Genomic DNA, 19,486 nt, shown 5'->3' on the forward strand with positions numbered 1-19,486 from the left:
TTGATTCGCTGTGTTTCGGAGATGGCGCTCGCCGTGCCATCTCCGCACAACATTAGCAGCTGTACAAGATTTGCAAAGCCTCCGAGATTCGCAACGGGCATGAAGTCTCGGAGGTTACGTAGAACAGAGAGGCGGCAGCCGCCGCTGCCTTCTGGCTGACCCCGCGTCGGTTAGATTTTTTTCCGATTTTGCCTTCTCTCGCCGTTCTCTCCGTTTCGGAGGCAATACAGCCTTGTGTGTAGGCAGTAGGCGCGTTTCTCTGGCCGTGTGCCAAGCGAGCGTAGTTCGAATTATCCGTGAGGGAACCTTCTCGCGTTCGAATTAACGGACTTTTTTATACATACACTTCTGTGGAGCTTGGCCGGACCAAATCGTACAGTTCGAATTATCCATAAATTCGAATTATTGAAGTTCGAATTAACGAGCTTTCACTGTATTACCGCAGCAGCGCTTCGCAGCTGTTTGCCAGCGCTGCGAAAACAAGCCGCAGCCGCCACCGCCGCCGCTGCTGCTGCTGTTGCTGCTGCTGTGAACCTCTCCTCTTGGCCTTTGTGTTTTTTCACTGGTTTTTTCCTTCATATATGGCATGTTTCCACAGCAGCTACCCCGTGCTCGCGTGGCCCAGTTTTAAAGCTGACTTTCGTGCAGAGTGCCAGGGTTCCACCGAGTGTATTTATTCCTGGCTATGGTGGCGGCGTATACCTGCGACGTAAACTGAAACGGTCATTGGACTGAGTCCGTAACCGGTTACACGGTAAAAAAATCGCCTTACTTTCGCCCCAAAGGCGAAGCATCGATGGCGATAGCCAATTTCTGGACAGCTGCACGAAGTTAGGAGAGTAGTTGTATCGGTCGTGGAAACTTGTAAATATAGGTATACTAAATTAACAAGCATGGTGTCACGCACGCACAAGCAGACATGAACATATCTGACTCGACGACCGCGGAAGCTTGCTGTCAGAACGCTGGATTAAGGAAGCGCGGCAGCTGCAGCGAGCGAATTCACCTTCTTGCGGCGTCTCGCATCAACGCGAGCTAGGCCTCGAAAACACAGCGCACGGGTGGACTCCGTCCCCGTCGCAGATCGCTTACAGACGTAAGCCTGCCAGGGAATAGCCCTGGTACCGCGTGCGAGGGATGCATACGGGGGCTAGAGGTAACCGGCTCCGTTCTAAAAAATGACGTTCTCTACTTTTACGCTTTTATTGCCACAATTTGCCGCTTGTGGGTGTCAGCAATGTGTTGAGATGGTTAGGACATTTACACATTGGGAGTTTTGGTTCACACTGCAGACACACTTGTCGGTACATACTTATTTATTATCATACGTGGGGAAATCTGCATTGCGCACCACAGGCAGTCTCATCACCCTGTTCCATAGTATTGCTGTCAGAATTGCGTATGGCGCACTAAGTAAAACGAGCTCTAATGTACCGATGTACTCTAGAGGCATTTACCATTATCAATAATCTTCTCAAACTAGTGAGTAAATAATATGGTACATTTTAGAAACGTTCTCGTAGCTACGGGTTCGGCGCCATTTAAAATATATGTAAAGCATGCCGTCAAGACTAATCAACTACACCAATAATCTAAATTATCTTTTAATATCTGTTAGTGAACTTAAGTTGATTGGAAGAGGTCACAGTGTAAAGCGCTTACCTGGGGCAGCGGCTTGTGGAGGCGGGGGCACTTCACCTGAAACATTAGTTCACCTTTATGAAATCGGTATGATGCAATCTTTGTCCCTTGTCAATTTTCTCAACAAATATATCGAAAGAACGCCGATGCACGTAAGCCTGGTGCGCTAACTAATGAGACTGGTTACTTTAGGCGAATTAGGCACACAGCATCAGAGGAGCCAAAATACCGACGGTAGGACTGGGAACCATGCGCTGCTGTAGGTATTTTCTTCCTCTGATGCCATGGATCTAAGTCTGTTAAAGTGGCATGTACCAACTAGCCCAGACAGACAAGACAGGCTAAAGATTATGTAATTCGCATGTCATGCTGACTATATATATATATATATATATATATATATATATATATATATATATATATATTTCTTATCCTATCGCTATCCTCATCTATAGGAGGTCACCCTTATTTGTTTTAAGAAGGAATCACGTTGTCTACACTGAGTGGCTTCTCTTATCTAATTGGCTGACAAGAGGCGAAGAGCACGCTCAAGTGGAGAGTGATTTGATGGGGCCGAGGTAGTGCACTGAAAATCCGTAACCGGATGAAGAGGGTTGTGCCGGCGTCTGTGATTGGTCCGCTTTCCGCTACTTAGCTTGCGGTAGCTGGTCGAAAATCGTGGCGGCACGCAACAGAATGTTAAGGGTGCTGCTAAAACGATTCCTCAGCAAAGAAGAGTAGGCAGAGCAAGGTCGTGAACGTGCCGAAAGTGCTCGAAAACGTTACACGGCCATGCAAAATGTTTTATTGTACGGAAATAAGCTCGTGGTCTGCGGCAGGTGCCAGTACCTAGTGCCTGAGTGATCGGCGGCAGCAATCTTTTATTGCTTTCGGAACGGTGCAGCCTGCGTCTAGTCAGCAAAAATTTCAGTTTTGTACGGCATATTAATGCATCTGTGACGTCGCGTGACACGTTGCTGAGTTGGGCGCAGCCCTAAAACTATTGACTGATAGCTGAGGCCTCATGGCGAAAAGGCGTCGAATCAGAAATGACTATTTTCTTTTGATTGGTCCAATCACGCATAATCATTGTAAATCATAATATGTGTAAAGTCATATATGATGGGAAGCTATCGCTGTTTTCATGACGTTGCGTGACAGATATTCGACGTTGGGATGGTCCAAAAATGTTTTGGCCAATCACGTAGGGTTGATTCCAGGATTGGAATAGAAATGTTTAGAATAGCTTGACGTTATAGGAACCCCTGGTTTTGCGTAAGTTAGGACTGTAGTTAAGATCATAGATGAAACTGCGAGGAAATCATTGGAAGACATTATATCAGAAAGAAATGGTCTTCTCGTGTTATTAACAGATTCAGTACGTTGTTTCCTTCGCTAAGATTCCATTTCAAAATCAGCTTTTGTTATTTGTTTCTATGCCACGTATTCTCTGCACTGCGCGCGTGTGGATGTCATATTCGTTTTGCAAGTGGGTCTGCTATCAAACAGTTGACAGTTGACGCTTGTCTGTCTGTTTCCTTGTTCCTTTTCCCTTGCTTTATGTTCCTACTTGGCGCCAAGAACAAAATGCATATTGCGTGCCTACACTCCGTGTGGTGGGTATTTGGAGCCAGGTGGTTCAATGTGACGTGCAGTATATGTATCGTATGGGCGGGGGAGGGGGGGGGGATCCTACAGACATGATTCTTGAAATGACCATGCGTTGCGTAGCCGTTCTCTACAACAAACAAAATTTCTCTACGCTGCTGACAGCGGGAAAGAACCAAGTATATTGGTCATTCATGTGCGAGACAAGGTTTTAGAAGAGATGCCGACGCCGCTGCACAGATGCCCTGCTGAAGACATCGTCGTCGATTTTCAAGTTTGGCACGGATCAAGCAGAGGGACGTATCAAATAACACTACGATAAACGCCGTGCCAGAATAGATGTGGGTGTGTTTGTTATAGCTGTCGGTAAAACCTAAAAAATTAAGTTGGGGTGTCTTAAGTACAAAACCACGATTTAATTATGAGGCATGCCGTAGTGGGAGACTCAGGAAATGTGGCCCACCTGGGCTTCTTTAACGTGCACCTAAATCTAAGAACACGGGTGTTTTCGCATTTCGCCCCCACCTAAACGCAGCCGCCATGGCCGGGGCTCAATTCCGCGACGTCGCGCTTAGCAGCCGAACACCATAACTACTAAGCAACCGCGGCTGTTTTGGCAAAATCTAGACTCGACGTGTTAGCCGCTTCATGAATGTACATAGGAGCTATGGGTTATTCGGTGTTGTAATGGCCAACAGTAGTATTATGCCATCGAGACACAAGGCTAGCGTACATAGCGTTGTATCGAGTAGAAATAACAAGTGGTGTGATGCAGTTATGAGGCGCGAAGAATACGCTTTTATTCATATCTAATGCTTCCGGCGAAAATTACCTGCCGTCATCCCGTCTCGTGCAACAAGGAAGTTCACGTACCCATAGCTGCTAGTGAAAACCACATGGGGGGCTGAATTTGAGCAAACTCAATCCTATCAGTTGCCAGCGCTTTACGGTCAGTAATTTGTGTTGCAATTGTAATAGAAGCATGCTAGCCCAATGGATAATAGAGAGTTTTAGAATTGGGGGCCCAAGCGGCTTGGGGACCCAAGAAAATTGCGCGCCACCAGTGAGCATGCGCAGAACCCAAGCCAGTCTTGGGTTCTTGCGTTCGCGTTAACCCAAGACCCAAAAATCGAAAACTAGCGTGGGGCCCCAAGCCGTCTTGGGCCACCCTCGCGGGTGACAGCGATGGCGTGCAGCAGATGGTCGCAGAGCAAACTTTATTTACTTCGACTGATTTTCGCCATTTCACGCGGGTGAACTCGCAGTTTTTTCGCAGCGCGTAACAGGAAACACCAACTAAGAGCACTTGGCTTCGATTGGCTTTGCTTGGCTTAGAACCGCACACTTAATTCGTAATACTAACCGGTACCAACACAGTGATTGTTTCTTAGATTTTATTGTTCGCTCTTTCTGCTCAAAAATGCATTCTGTTTGTTTTCACTTGTAAGAAAAGAGGTTCATTTATTTTTGCTTTCAAGCACCTTTCTATTTTACACACTGCGGCGCCCGAGCGCTCAACCCAACGCTGTCTGCGTTCGACCCAATCCTCAAACTCTGCTGCCAATCTAAACCCAAGAGCAACCGACGCAACGCGGCTTGGGGGCCCAGCGCCTTGCGCCCCCAATTCTAAAACTCTCTAATGAATAGACGTAAGGTCACGGCTCTAGAGTTCCTTTACAATTTTTCTTGCAAACTCTGCAAGTCTTGCGGAAGTGCGCAAAAGTTTGGTCCGCATTCGCTATACCTGTAGCATGTGCCACCCAATGAACTATCATTGGAAGGCACGTAGCCTACGTCTAGCCTATTGATCAGCATGATGACGACATGATTACAGCGGCGAAAGCCACTCAAACAGGGTACCTTGCGCAAAAAAATATTGCAATGAAGAAAGCCAGAGTGTAGGAAGCAGCTTTGCGAAAAAGCGTCGCCTGCAGCATAGGCTACAGTTTGGAGACTGTGCTTGGTCAACCGCTCTACACAACCTTGGAACGTTTCATCTCATGAACTTTCTTTGAAATATTCATGAAAGGGAGCGCATATATGGCAACCATTTTCGCAATTCAAACATTTCACGGCATCCGTGGCAGCGCACTACCTACATCAATAGACAACGTCACCCAACTGTTAGGCGCTATTCTGCGTATTTCTACTCTACACAACATTCTTTACATATTGCTGCTATAATATTAAGGCATATCGCTTCATGAGAACACAGAAAATCAGCATCTTACCCATGGCTTTCCAGATAAGAGCGACGCAGGCACGGAAAAAACACCCCTCTTACTTTTCGTCGTCTTCTGGAATGTGCACGCACATCTGCATTTATGACACATGTCCACTACGGAAGAGAAGCCAATAAGAATAAAAATCATGATGGCAATGTCACACTGTCAGTGGTCTGTACACATCAGTGTGCAAGCGTAGGCTGACGTCCTTTAATTTCTGAACTTTTATTTTCCTCCACTTACAATATTTTTTTTTTCTTCCCACAAAACAACGCAATACAAGCGTAGTCATCTCGGGAACCCCGGCGGAAGGCCGTTTTCATGATACCTTATTCTATCGAAAATTATCACCGCTGTGCACGTGATCCGGTAATCTACCATTGCAGTTCGTTCTGCTATGCATGTAAAGCAGTTGTGTTACTCGTATTTTCTTACCGATTCTTTCTTTCTTAGCAACGAAGTAAGGGCGCAATGTGTTGAAAAAAAATGTGGCTGCCTGCACCAAATTGCCTCTAACAGGCGCCGAGTGAATTGCTGTTGATGAATCAAGCATAGTATATAAAATGGGCATGAGGGATGTTGGTGGAAGAGAACGTTCTTGTTAACTAAATTTACTTACCCGTCTGATATAGCGGTGCTGTCACGCTAAGCAAAAAAGCGATTGCACACTTTAAAACTCGTTAGGCTGTCAGTGTTCTCAGCAGTGACACACCGTGCAAAGGGAGAGGAGGGTAGGGCGGCACCATTGAAGCGAACGGTTTCTGTCATCTAGAAACCCTCGTTATCACTAACGCCCTGTTCATGCGTTGTTTGGAATTTTTTTTATCGAATGCTTGTTTCACGGCACGAAGGACACTGTGCGCATGCGCCTTATCACGTTGTACTTTTACAGATTTCCGACATGTTTCATGTAAATAGAAAAGTTTTTAGCTCAGACCACATATCATTGCGGGAACTCCTCAGCCCCTTAACCAGCGTGACGGTATCTGCAAGGCTTGGCGCTTTAATCGAAATAAATGCTGCAAACGATCAGAAATGCGCTTCTGTGATTTATGGAGTGTACAGTACCGAGCGTGCGTCTGTGGTACAGGGCCCTTTCACTACGTCGATGACATCAGCGCTCGGCGTTGGCCTTTTCTAAATATTTTCCTCCCCTTTCCCGTTTCCCCCAGCATGGCATTGCCAAGCATGCTCTCTCCTGGTAAACCTCCCTGCCTTTCATTTATCCTTCTCTCTGGCTTTCTCTGTTTGAAAGAAGAACACAGTAGTCAACAGCAGTGCAGTACTAAAGATAAACCATAAGAAAAGTCCCTTGACTGCCAACTTGCTGACTGCATCACTTGAATATATTTCTATGTTAGCTTTTTTGTATTTGCTCATGTAGCCCCCTCCTGCTTGGATAGATGTCCGCAGTATTGTGAAAATAAATAATAAAATAAAAAAACTTTCAGCAGTCACAACTTTGAAGAAAGAAATGTCTCTTTATTCTCTTAAACTTACAAAGCTAGCGCACCTCGCAAGGAACACAAGTTTTATTCGCAAAATCACGAAACTGTTATCAAACGACTGCGATTAGCCACGGGCATCATCCTCCTTGAGTTCCAGGCACGATGTCCGCTGTGTTCTGGACGTGTACCTGAAGGCGAAGAACTCGGCTAATTTCTTGAGCATGCGCAGCCGTGGGAAGGAGCCGTAGCCGCAGGTGTTACTGGCGTCCTCGAACTGGACATCTGCGGCGGCTAGCGTATACTTCAAGTCCGTCATGTTGGCCTTAGTTGTGCACAACTGCGCAATCATTTCAGCGGGAAAAAGAAAAAAGGAAACGAGAAATTAGTGGCTCAATTAGACCACGTAACAAAGAAGGTAACAGCCACTGATGCAACGGAGTACAAAATTGGGGCCCATATTTCCAGAGTTTTCGTCCTCTACATTCCACCTCGATCATGGTGGCCTGGACAAGAAAAAGGCCGATGGCAGCTGCACTCGACGGAAGTGGTCACTGCGCTTCATTCACGCTCTGCGGCGATTCTTGAGAAGCGCAGCGTATAGGTATGGTGGAAGGGCAGCGCGGTGAACAACTAAATTGGGTGGATGAATAGATTTACTCAGTTTTTAACACAGTGTGTTTCACGAATATTGGGTGAGGCTTTATTCTCTAACAAATCAAAGGTCGTACCTTTCGTGCATCTGAAATAACACCCGCAAAAGAACATCGAGGAATCATACTTTTGCGTGTTTATTGAACTGTATATCATCATTTTAAACAAATAGTTGGCACTAAATTCCCCTTGAAACTCTAACTCCAATGCAGCAATGAACCACGCAAATAGTGAAGCTGAGAGAGTATAGACACAGTGCAGCCTTACAAAAAGCTCGAACATAACGATGTATTTGATAGCGGAGCTAAAGAAAAGACACCGTCGCCATTCTCGCTTGCAGGAAGCGCCATGCTACCCAAAATGGTAAGAACCAGTGCGGCTCCAAGGCATGACTTCCTTGATTAGGCGGCACCCGTGGCATGCTTTTTGAGAAATCTTGGAGGCGACGTACTGGGATTACGTCATATACGCTGACCACTAGGTGCGTGCGTCGTCTGCTTAGGGGCTACTTAAAGGCCGTTAACCAGAAAATTACGGGACAGTTGCAGAATTGTCAAGATTCCATTGAACACGCCGTGGTTGCTCAGTGGCTATGGTGTTGGGCTGCTGAGCACAAAGTCGCAGGATTGAATCCCGGCCACGGCGGCCGCATTTAGATGGGGGCGAAATGCGAAAACACTCGTGTACATAGATTTAGGTGCACGCTAAAGAACCCGAGGTGGTCGAAATTTCCGGAATCCTCCACTACGGCGTGTCTCATAATCAGTTCGTGGTTCTGGCCCGTAAAGCCCAATAATTTAGGATTGCATTAATAGGATATACTGTTCGCTTATAACTAATTTAGTGAATGTGGAGTTGCGTCACATAGAACACACACAAAAAAGAGCTCTTGCAAGAGCGAACTCATGGCAGAAAACCTCTGCAGATTACTGACCAGCACGCGGGCTAAGATAAATTAATGAGGAGATTTCCTGTCGATGAATATGGCCGCGCGCCATAAGCAACGCAAATTACATAGCCGGGCTTCTAGCTTCGATTGGGGCGAAGAGGGGAGAGTACAGAAGCTTTCACATTGAACTTACGTCATCCAACCGCTCTGAATGATGTTTAAGTTAATGTGACCGCGCACAAGATAACTGATGATAATTACTGATACTCTCACAGTTCGCTTTATTAGGTTTTTACAGCTACTAGCGACACCTTGAGCTGATCTTACTAATTTTTATTGTGATAAAAATTATATGGACACTCCAGGTGAATTTCCATCAGCGCTGTCGCCATCGAGGTCTCCGTGAGGTTCCATATAAAGTACAAGTTCCATTAGATTGATGCCGCGCATCGTACGCTGTACGTGCCAGGAAAAGTATGTGAGGGTGAGCGAAGAAGAGATGCGTCTACATGGATACGAAGTTCTCGTAAACAAGTACTTTTCGCCAGCCTGCCCAACCTACCTTGTCATTGTGCCCTTAGCATGGCGGCCAGAAATCCTGCACGCCCTGCATGATGATCAGACGTCAGGGCACCTCCGATTTTTCCGTACGCTCGCAAGGATACAGCAGAAGTACTACTGGCTGCGCTTCACCACCGACGACGCCCGCTACGTCAGGACATGCCGAGAGTGTGTGTGACGCTAGACAGCCCCGACAAGGTCAGCAAAACTGCTACAGCCAGTCGAGCTTCCTTACCGACCCTTCCGACAAATCGGGATGGACTTATTGGGGCCATTTCCGCCGTCATCTTTCGGAAATAAGGGGATCCCCGAGGCACCCACTACCTTACCCGCTACGCCGAAACGAAAGCTCTGCCTGAAGGTAGTGAGGCCGAAGCGGCAAAATTATTCGCCGAGGACACACTGCTACGACATGGTGTCCCGGAAATGCTTATCCGCGACGGAGGAACGGCTTTTACAGCGGAGATCACGTAAGCGATTCGGCAACACCACCGGACAAGCCACAGGAGGACCAGTCTTAGACGAATGGTCTTACCGAGACCCTAAATAGGACCCTCGCCGACATTTGGGTGAGGGTCTCTATTGAAATATGTTCTTACTGTGCAAGCCATTAGTCCCTGCGTTTTTTATCATGCCCTACCGTTGTGCGCCCTTGAAACACTGCCTACTGTTTCTGCGCCTAGAATCCGCATATTTGACTGTCTATCCTTGGTTGTAGTTTTTTTTTCCTTTTTACTGTCCTCATTGTGACTGGTACACACTATAGCTGATGTGTGCAGTTTTTCCATATGTATAAAACCAGCCAATATTCTTTTTTATTTTTTTGTCGTGTTACCCTCTATTCTGCCCAACCTTATTTTCCGTCATACCACTTTATTATTGATTCCTCCTTTATTATTTATTCCTCCATTTCCTTGTGTTAAATTGCAAATTTGAGCAGTATGTACTCTGTCGAGTTACATTGTACTTTAATTACCCCCCTTACTCAACGCCCTGTCAAGGGGCCTGTAAGGTATTTTCAATAAATAAATAAAAGTTTGGGCAATCTACGTCGAACACAAATTGTGGGATGCCGTGCTTCCGTGCGTAGCCTTCGCTTATAATACGGCCCCTGAAAGAAGGACCATAGATCAATCCACTCGAGCTGGTTTACGGAAGGAACCCAACGACGTCTCTCGACACCATGCTGCCGCAAGTCACCGACAAAGAGAGTCTGGACGTCGCCACCTATCTCCAGCGTGCCGAAGAAGCCCGACAGCTCGCCCTCCTTATCAGAACCAGCAGAGGACCGACAGCCGGCACTACAATATCCGACGACGATACGTGAAGTACCAGCCTGGCGAACGTGTTTGGGTTTGAAACCTAATACGCTGGCGTGGTCTAAGTAAGAAACTTCCGCGACGCTACTTCTGACCCTAGATGATCATCCGACGAATTGGCGCACTGGAGTGGTCGTGCCAGACGGCATTTCGCTACCCCCGCGGCACCACTCACGACTTGAAATAGTCCATGCTGTGCGACTTAAGCCGTTCTACCAGCGCCGACTAACTTTGGGACTCTGTTTCTTCGTTACTTTTTCTTTGCTAACCGTGCTTTTCTTTTTCCACTCTGCTGTCTGTAGCATCGGGACGATGCTCTTTAAGATGGGGGCATTGACACGTCGACTTGCTTATCTTTCTCGGGTGACCGCTTTTTCATCCTCTAACAAAGGTTAAACGTTATCGCTCAGCGCAGGACACGTCTCCAGGTATCGTAAGTTTCTCAAATGCTATCGATGGCTCTATCTGTTGTTGTCACCGAACCTAGCGTAAACTGATTGTAGGCATGACTCAAATTGTGTAGCACTTTCTCGAACACACGCGAGCATCGGCGATTGTTCCAGAGATTTTAATGGGTCACATAGAAAAGCCGACGCCCTTGCCCCGCCGATCAGATTTCTGCGATCGTCGACTTTGCTCGCCGCTATCATTGCGCTTTGAGAGCAATTTCCTTTTGTGGGCACCGGTTCGCCCAATAAAAATTTAGTTCCATCATTCACAGTTCTGCGACTGATTTTTTTTTAATCGTCGCAACAACGTGACATTATCATCAATCCGAAATATTTGAGTCGCCACCTCTAAGCATGCGCTCTCACCTTATAGCGCAGGCTTGAAGCACTGTCGTACGTAAAGAACAACCTCTCCGTCTTGTTGTACGCCACGAGCGCTTGGAACTCTCGGTCCAGTTGGAATGTGTTGTTTAATGCGGGATTCTTGCAAGCCTGTCGAAAGAAATGAACGATGCCTCAGCTGCCATGACATTCTTCCTGGGCATACTTGAAAACCTTCAACATATTCTATTCCCATTCGTTGACACAAGAGATGATTTTTGCCAATTGTTAATAAAACATTGACAATTTAAATCAATATTTGCAAACCAACAGTCACTATATTTTAAGTTTTTCTTTTAAATGCAACAAACCTCGTCAAATTCGGTGCAGTGGTCGCCGATAAACACGAATTCTCCTTTTATATGTATTTAGATAGGAGCACCCGAGCTAAAGCTTCCTCTTAAGAAATTGTTTAAATTACGCGTGGCTCAGTACTAGAAGCAGTATAGTCAGAGGGAGGACTAAAAGGTACACCCAGTAGCAGACTGATGTCGTTGAAATGCCAGTACCAATCTATGTTTCATATGTAAACAGAAAAGCAGAATAAAATAATAAAAACAAAGGGCACGTCAACACGTAGCAGTGGTCCTCGTAAAGAAAGTGTCCAGTTCACAAAACAATATAATGAGAACATCATTGCACTCTCCACGATAGCTTCTTCTCTACAGAAGAAGCTATCGCACAGGGTAGTCTAAATTTAAGATGGGGCGGAAAGGATAAAACAACCTTTCGGAAAGAAAGGTCCTTTCTTTTGTTCGAAGAACAGGAACAAGGTGCCTCTGAGACACACAACCCATTTCATCCAACTTTTGTTGGATCGCACTCGAGAGATCGTTTCTTTTCTTAGAAAAAACAGCGAAATATTCGTTGTTTTCTCGTCGATACACGTATCCTAACTGCAAGTTGACACGTTGACAAAAAATAGGGTCGTATTATTTATCATTCCTTCTGAGTAGTATTGGTGACGAAAATGCTGTGAAACACTTTTAAGCATGAACGCCCAGATCTAGATCTTTAAAATTATACTTGCTGAGGTTTTTATAGTTATGTGCCATGCAAAAAATATCCAAGTTAATGACCGGTTCAAAAATGTTCACTCTTTCCGTAATATCAATGTTTATAAGGAATACGCCCTCACAAGCAGACCAGTATAGAATAGACGCAGTGGTAGCTCAGTGGCTATGCGTTTGAGTTGCAGAACGCGATGTTGTGGGTTTGATTCCACCTATTTCGGTGGTATTCCAATGGAGGCAAAATACGAAAACGCTCGCCTTCTCTACGCACTGGGTGCACGGTAAAAAACTACACATTGTCGAAATAAACACCGAGACCCGCGCCGTGCCATGGCCTAAGTCTTATCGGTTTTTTCACACGTGAAGCAGTAAATATTACATTAAATCTAGAACTTACGGCTAAAAACTCGTATTTCTTCTATCTATGTTGCACCGAACTACGGTGTTTTTACTGTTCCAATGCCACATGCCATTTTTACAGCCGGCCCTCCTAATAGTCCCGTTAATAAAGTTCTATCACTGACACTAATTCAGCATCTAGCAAAATGCAATCAGAAGTGTTTTGTAAACAAGGAATATGCATTTTGTATTTAAATATCTACACTGCTCTTCACATTATACATGACATTTCTCACAACAATTTTACTAAATTTAGCATCTTAAACAATGAAAATTCTATGATCAGTTAAACTATCAATTGAGTGGTATAAGTACTTCCTATAGGATCACACTCTAATAGCTTCTGGACAGTCACGGGTAATCCGCATTAAGTCAGCTCGCTTCCTGCCGAGCGTCAACCAATCGCCATATCTTGAAGGCCTGCTGCTGTCTTTGGAAATCGCCGGTATAAGCATGCAATTTGGCGGCCGAGAGGGCAAAGTAGACGTGCAAGAGTGCATGAGCTTAGAGCAGTTGTCCCCTCAGCTCAGCTTTTCGCTCACTGTTGCGCGCCGTAAAGCTATGGCTGCGATAGCTTTACTTCTCTCGGCGAGAAATCACGTAATAGCAGCTTGAACTATCTTCTGGTAATGTTCAGATTGATTTAGAATCTTGAGTCCAAGGGATTATTTACAATTCCAACAAGAATTCTGGCGTGTTTTGAGAGTAAACAGAGCTTTATAAACTGTCACACTGCCTCAATAACACCAGTACACCGTAGCTTACTCAGCCTAAATAAACTGGCATCTAAATCGTTCACCACAGCCTGATATTCTCGAACCAGCGCTATTGATAGCTTACGTCAACAGTTTCATTGCAGTGAGCATTAAGTCGATGTTTTGTGTAGCAGTAGGTACAGCGGTTATATTGTGGCCGTTACCCTTACAAGGCAGTTTGCGTTCGTGAGATGCGCATAATCAATTAGGTTTTAGGGAACCTAAAATGGCCACTTGGCGATTACACAGTAGCATCCAATACATCCACAATACATACCATAGGATCGAAATAGCTAAGGAAATGCGTCATTCATTTTAGGTAGTGTCGTTTATTTAGTGTCAGGTATTTGGAAAGATGGCACAGGTGCAAGTGCATATGATACCTTTCAGAAAACACCCGTTTTCTCTTCTCTGTTTTTCCATAACAAAAGTCAGTCTACCGGCACGAGACATAAAACTGACTGCTCATTGCAAAAGGACGTGGGCCGATAATAAAACTACGGGTTTTTTATTTTCATAAACAAAATAGAATATCACTGGTATTGATTCCACTCTCTTATGCGTTTCTTAGCAGACGTGTAAGTAGATAGCCGACACAATGAATGCTGAAGTGCTTCTCAGGCGCAGAAGTTACAAATATGCGCACCTCGGCAATGTTGGCGATTTGGTCGTCTTCCGTTGGCTTGCGAGGTCGGCATTTCTGCCCGAGGGTGTAATTCCCGGGGTCATTTGGGGCAAAGTCAGAGTACAGTGGCACATACCAGCGGCCACCCAACCCCACGGCCACAGCGTACGTCGTGGTGGAAGGCCACAAATAATGCTTGTGATGAAGGTGGTAAATGGAGTCGGCCTGGGCAATGAATGCGTTTCACAGTGAACGCTGGTGCCAAGCAATGCAGTCAACGCGACACTCATAAATTATGCGTAACAGTTCAGTATAGTCATGAGGTACTAGAAACATTTCGTGCGCGGTTGGCCTTGAATGGGGAAGCTTGTGTTTTCCTAAACAAATATCGCCTGTGTACGTTTTACAGCGAAGTGGTCAGCCTCTAGTTGGTCGGGATTTTTCCTTGGCTAGTTCTGTGCTCATCCAAAAACATTACTGCCGCCTAGCAACCGTGGTCACAAAGAGAGACCGCGTACGGCAGGTGGAAAAGGGTTTTGTCTAAGAGAATTACCTAAGGGTTTTTCCTAAGAGAATTATCTTTTCTCGTATATTAGCATTACAATCCGAAGCTGTCATGCCAGCAACTTGTGTGTAAGCTGTACTTTACGAATTCTGACGCAATTTACTTTTAGAAATTCAATTGATTCAATAACGCACTTGCGCTTGGCGGAGAGCCCAGGAGAATAAGGATGTGCGCTACGCTTCCGCACACGTCTTTTCCTGCGTGACGTACGTGTGCGCACAATGTATGTAACCTTGACGTGTGGGCACTCGGCTCATTGCAGATGTTGCACATGGTGTGCTGCGACCATAACAGTCATAATGGCAAACACTATCAAGAAGCAGTACCGCCGCCTAGTGGCCAAGGCCAGTCAGATAGCCTTAAAACGCCAGCTGAAAAAGAGCCTTCAGTTTTCGCGTGACGAAAATATACTTTCTTGTATATTCAAATTACAATCCGAAACTATCATGTCTGCAACTTGTGTGTAGATGCTCGTTCACTCTAGGCCGATCCGACACCGACATCTACAAGCGAATGACAAGACAATGACGTTCGTGATCGGCAAACTAGTCAGCAGACTGTGTCGATAAGAGACTTTCTGTCCCGTTGACCCGACAATGCACATGACGAAACCAACAAGAGCAAGATTTCACAATGTGACAGCATTTCGTGACGCCTACATTCAAAAAACCAGTCAGCAGACTGTCGCTCGGCCAGTCTTCGTAAAATGTGCCGCAGAGCGAAAACATCGCACCAACGAGATTGCCGCACAAAAAAATAATGAAAACATAATTCTGAAGTTGAAATTTCCGTTTTCGCAAGCCCGAGCCCTACCGTAAACACTGCGTACATACTGCTAGCATGAACAAGCAACATTCTTAACAGGGTATGAATGCGAGATAGTTGTTACGAATCATGGGTGAAAACAGCGCAAATAAACATGGCGAAGCCAGCGCTCGTCCTGTGTTCCTCCCTTGACCGTGATTATTTTGCGCTGTTCTTACAATGAAGCACCAGTAATAGGACGAGGGCGGCCTTATCACGTATCAGCTAACTATAAAAAGAAAATTGCTGCCCCGAGTCACAAACGGAACTTTCATTCATTTTTATCCAAAGACACACTGACCAGATAATGCTAAAGTTTTTAGCCTCAATGCAGAATATCCGTATTGAGATTCTGAAAGCAAGACAGACATTGCTGCTTATATATTGTGAGATGCTATATTTTGATAGACTGCAACACGAGTCGTTGTGCGGAGTTGTCTGTGAAGGTAAAAAAAAAATCGAGTATCGTACTTGTACCAGTGAAGCAACGCGGCGAACAAGTGCTTGCACCTTTCGGAGGCCCGCTACGCACAAACACCTCCCTTTCTGAACCTCCGGCTCACTCGAAAGGCTCTTTGCATTAAAAATATTCTAATACGGCCCTCTGGGCAGGCCAGACGTTGGCACTCACAGCGCAACCATTTCCAAGGTTTCATTGCTAAAATCCTGGAGCCCGATCAAAACAAGGTGATCCACGGCAAGGATCCTTTCGGCTTCGACGAAACACCTTGATTCGAGGCCACGAACGAGGAACGCTTCGGCGCAGCATCGAAGTAAAGAACCACCGTGAACCTGGATGCAGTAGCCATCTTTCTTGATTTGGACAGTGTTGCCAGCACAAGTAGCGGATTCTGGTGTTGCCAATACTCATATTTGTGGGCCTTATATAGTGACCCGGTCACTCTAGGCCTATGCGACGTTGATTTTGGCCCCTCGAGTTCAATGTAGTTCACTTTGGCCCAGAGCCACATGAAACGGACCGCTATTTACTACGTCCAATGCGCACAGAAGAAGGGGGAAGCAACCGACACCGCATGGAAAGCGAGTAGCCGTTACCAAAATCAGCAGTAAAATCCGTTTGCGAAGCCCGGCCATTCATATCAGCTCGTCTCTGAGTGATGCGACGCTCATTGTCAGTGGCAAATCTGCATGTTTTGCATCACATCGTAAGTATTTCAGGACCGGCGCTGCCTGGATTCCACGAGAACGTCGATTTCCACTGTACTTGGAAAAAACCATCAACGGCGGCCAATATAACCTTTATATCGAACAAAAAACAAGCAAGCATACATAACGCATCGCGTCTGAGGTTTGACTGTGCATATAATCTCGGAGGCTATATCAAGCTTATGTAGCTGCCTTTGTTAGGCCTAATGGCCTAGGAAACGGAGAGTGGATCTCGGAAAGAGCGCCAAGTAGTCGGTAATTGTTTGTTGTCGAAGCATCATTACTCAAATCAAAAGCAAAGACGGGTACTTGTTGGGAGCGATAGCACAAAAGAGTGCAGGACGACGACTTCATAGATGCGAAGCAGCCGGCTTTCGCCTCGAAGGCGCTGCCATGTTAAGTCATGTATGGTCGTGTCATTGGCATCGGTGCAGTGTGGCAGGAGTGCCGACAGGATGGAAAACGCTGTCGCCAACAGTCGACAGACCAAACTCGATGTCCTGTCATCCTAGAGTGAACGGGCCTTAAAATAACACTAAAGGCAAGTATAAAGTCGACACGGGCTGTTGAAATACCAATATCCTCGCAGCGCTTGTTTTGGGCCAAAAAGGATTTCGTTTTACAAGAAAATTGTGCCGGAAGGAAAGATCCGTATACCTTTAGCGCAACTCAAATCGCCAGCCCCCGAGCGGGGACTGCTGACGTTTCATACGTCATCACCAGCCTTTACTACCGTCGGTGAGTAAAACGGTGCCCGACAGATAGCACTACGTTTTTTCTGCGCAAAACCCGAACGGGCGGCAATGGAGGAACCGAGCCATGACAGAGCGTTGAACTCGCCGCTGCAGCTGCATTTGGTCAAGCGGCCGCTGCCATTAGGAAATACCGCGACATCACGGGGACATGGCAATCTACGCCACTTGCAGTTTGTGAGTTTGACGAGCCAGCCAAACCAGCGCAGCACTACGCGATAACGAAACTGCTGAAACGCGATAGCGCATGTGGCGTAGAGCGGAGAAAGCAAAACCTTTCGACCGCCCGCGTCATTGTCAAGGTTAACGTGAGTGAGTTTGTTTTTGTAAACATCAAATAGAACTACGCAAGTAGCGTTTTCTTTCTTCTTATAATGCAATGCAACAATATTTTATTATGACTGGTTGAGTACTAGTTACAGAATTATAATGAGTGACTTTGTCATCCGGCTAGTACATGAATGTCCCAGGAGAGTCTCTAATCGTGTCATGCACTTACCTCAGCATATCGATAACAAAGGCTCTGTACGCGTAATATGGACACCGTAGAAGCTCGCAAGCACTAATCTATCACTTTAGCTTTACTTAAGGCTGGCCTTTATTGTCCATTATAGACGTACTTTACAATTTGACTGACGCAAATTGCTTTGAAAAGTTCGATTACTTTAATAACGCACTAGCGCTTGGCGGAGGGCCCACAAGGATGATAATGTATGCTGCACTTCCATACACGTGCGTGCGAGCATGACGTACGTCGCTTGTGGTTGTGGGGCTTCTGAAACGTCGGCAACGGCTTCTCTGTACAAGCCGATTCACAGGGTGGAATGCAGGCAGATTTTTTTAACGCTCGCGCATATTCTATCAACGTTTAGCTTTATACAAATGATATTTTATCATTAAACCTACACTCTTAAGCAAAATTAGGCCCTTTTGCCAGACAACAATATTCACCACCTGTTTTATCCGCATTTCCTTTCGTTAACGCGGCGAGCCCGGTACTTTCCAGTAACGAACGGCACGCGCGTTACCAGCATGACAGCATTCCCGACGGGAAAGTAGCGGACGCGGCGTTTTCAAGAAAGGAAATGCAAGCAAGGCAGATGACGATTATCGTTGCGTGGCAAAGATACAGCCCAAAGGGTGTACTTTTGCCTAAGAGTGTACTAATGCTTCTCGACATTGTGCCAATATTCATATGTTAAAACAGTTGTGCTTTGCTTTGCGGCCACTGCTCGTGCTGACCAGTCAAGTAGACATTGAAGTTGCCTTCCAGCGAAAAATGTGTTTGCCGTGTCGTATGGAGGTTCACCCAAACCTGTGTTTCACCTATGGTGTTTTTGTGTGAAACCCATCGCCTCGTGTTCCACATCGTTGAAGGTGAACCTCCACCCATTAGCAATGGCATCTTCATACATGTTGCAAAGGAAACGCGCAAATTATAGGGAAACTAAAGAGGACAGGTGGCTTCACGCACTAGCTAGCACTTTATGTAATGTCAATGGACCTATTTCGTCACTGTTAACTTCGGTGGGCTCTCCTGTTCTGCTTTTCATTGGCAGAAGTGTGTTCAGGTACGTTAGCGCAGCGTTAGTCACTGCCGTGGGAACTTGTGCGCTTATTCCGAGTGAAACATGTACAGAATGGAACTGCAACTGTTAAAACACGTTACCAAACCTCATTTCAGCGCATACGATCACTATAGGCACCAACTTTTTTTTTTTGCAGGCCCCTACATCGTCAGCGGCCTTCGTGCCCCGAGAAAAGTCAATTGCGTACATATCCAGGTCTTAAAGGGAAGCTGAAGAGTCTGTCGAATTCAATAAGACGCTCATATACGGATGCGGGAACCTTACAAACCATGTACGTAAAATTTAGGGTTCTTTTTCAATTAGGAGCGACGTAATCGTCGGTTGAAATTGCGCTGTAGTTCCGCCCCCCGTCGAATGCCGCGCGCTGCTGCTGACGCTGACGATGCGAGCGGAGACAGGAAACCGCGGTGTTGTGACGTCAACTCTAGTGTTTCGTTCCTTCGCAGCGTCCGCGACCATGCCTCACCGCGCTTGTTTCTGCGTGCGTGCCATCGTAATCTGCTTCGATCGACCCTGCATTCCTTTGTTGGTGCGTCTGCGTGTATGTCAACGTGCGTGGTAGTCAACGTGAGTTGTAATCAACGTGAGTGGTAGTCAATGTGGTAGTCAACAGATGAAGGTCACTACGCGTACTGCATGAACCGG

General features: G+C 46.0%; 2 protein-coding genes across 4 annotated transcripts in view; both read right to left on the bottom strand.

The window, feature by feature from the left end:
• LOC135917713 (uncharacterized) overlaps positions 1-6,114 on the bottom strand; it is a 108,802-nt gene extending 102,688 nt beyond the window's left edge. Inside the window, exons 1-3 of one of the 2 annotated variants that reach the window (XM_065451280.2) lie at positions 6,094-6,114; positions 5,481-5,587; positions 1,663-1,698 (exon numbers count right to left, since the gene is read on the bottom strand). In XM_065451280.2, coding sequence (XP_065307352.1) covers positions 1,663-1,698; positions 5,481-5,484 — 40 coding nt within the window. In that variant the 5' untranslated portion in view covers positions 5,485-5,587; positions 6,094-6,114. Of the gene's footprint in view, positions 1-1,662; positions 1,699-5,480; positions 5,588-6,093 lie in introns of those variants that run through there. The other variant, XM_070534736.1, reaches the window with a different exon arrangement.
• Positions 6,115-6,991: 877 nt separating this feature from the next.
• The window catches only part of LOC135917730 (uncharacterized), an 83,953-nt gene continuing 71,458 nt past the window's right edge, over positions 6,992-19,486 (bottom strand). For both annotated transcript variants that reach the window (XM_065451301.1, XM_065451302.1), the window contains 3 exons: positions 13,986-14,189; positions 11,158-11,283; positions 6,992-7,259 (listed from right to left, as the gene is read on the bottom strand). In XM_065451301.1, the coding sequence (XP_065307373.1) occupies positions 7,047-7,259; positions 11,158-11,283; positions 13,986-14,189 (543 nt within the window). In that variant the 3' untranslated portion in view covers positions 6,992-7,046. The remainder of the gene's footprint in view (positions 7,260-11,157; positions 11,284-13,985; positions 14,190-19,486) is intronic.

This window comes from Dermacentor albipictus, chromosome 3, assembly GCF_038994185.2.
Source record: "Dermacentor albipictus isolate Rhodes 1998 colony chromosome 3, USDA_Dalb.pri_finalv2, whole genome shotgun sequence".
Taxonomy (NCBI): domain Eukaryota; kingdom Metazoa; phylum Arthropoda; class Arachnida; order Ixodida; family Ixodidae; genus Dermacentor; species Dermacentor albipictus.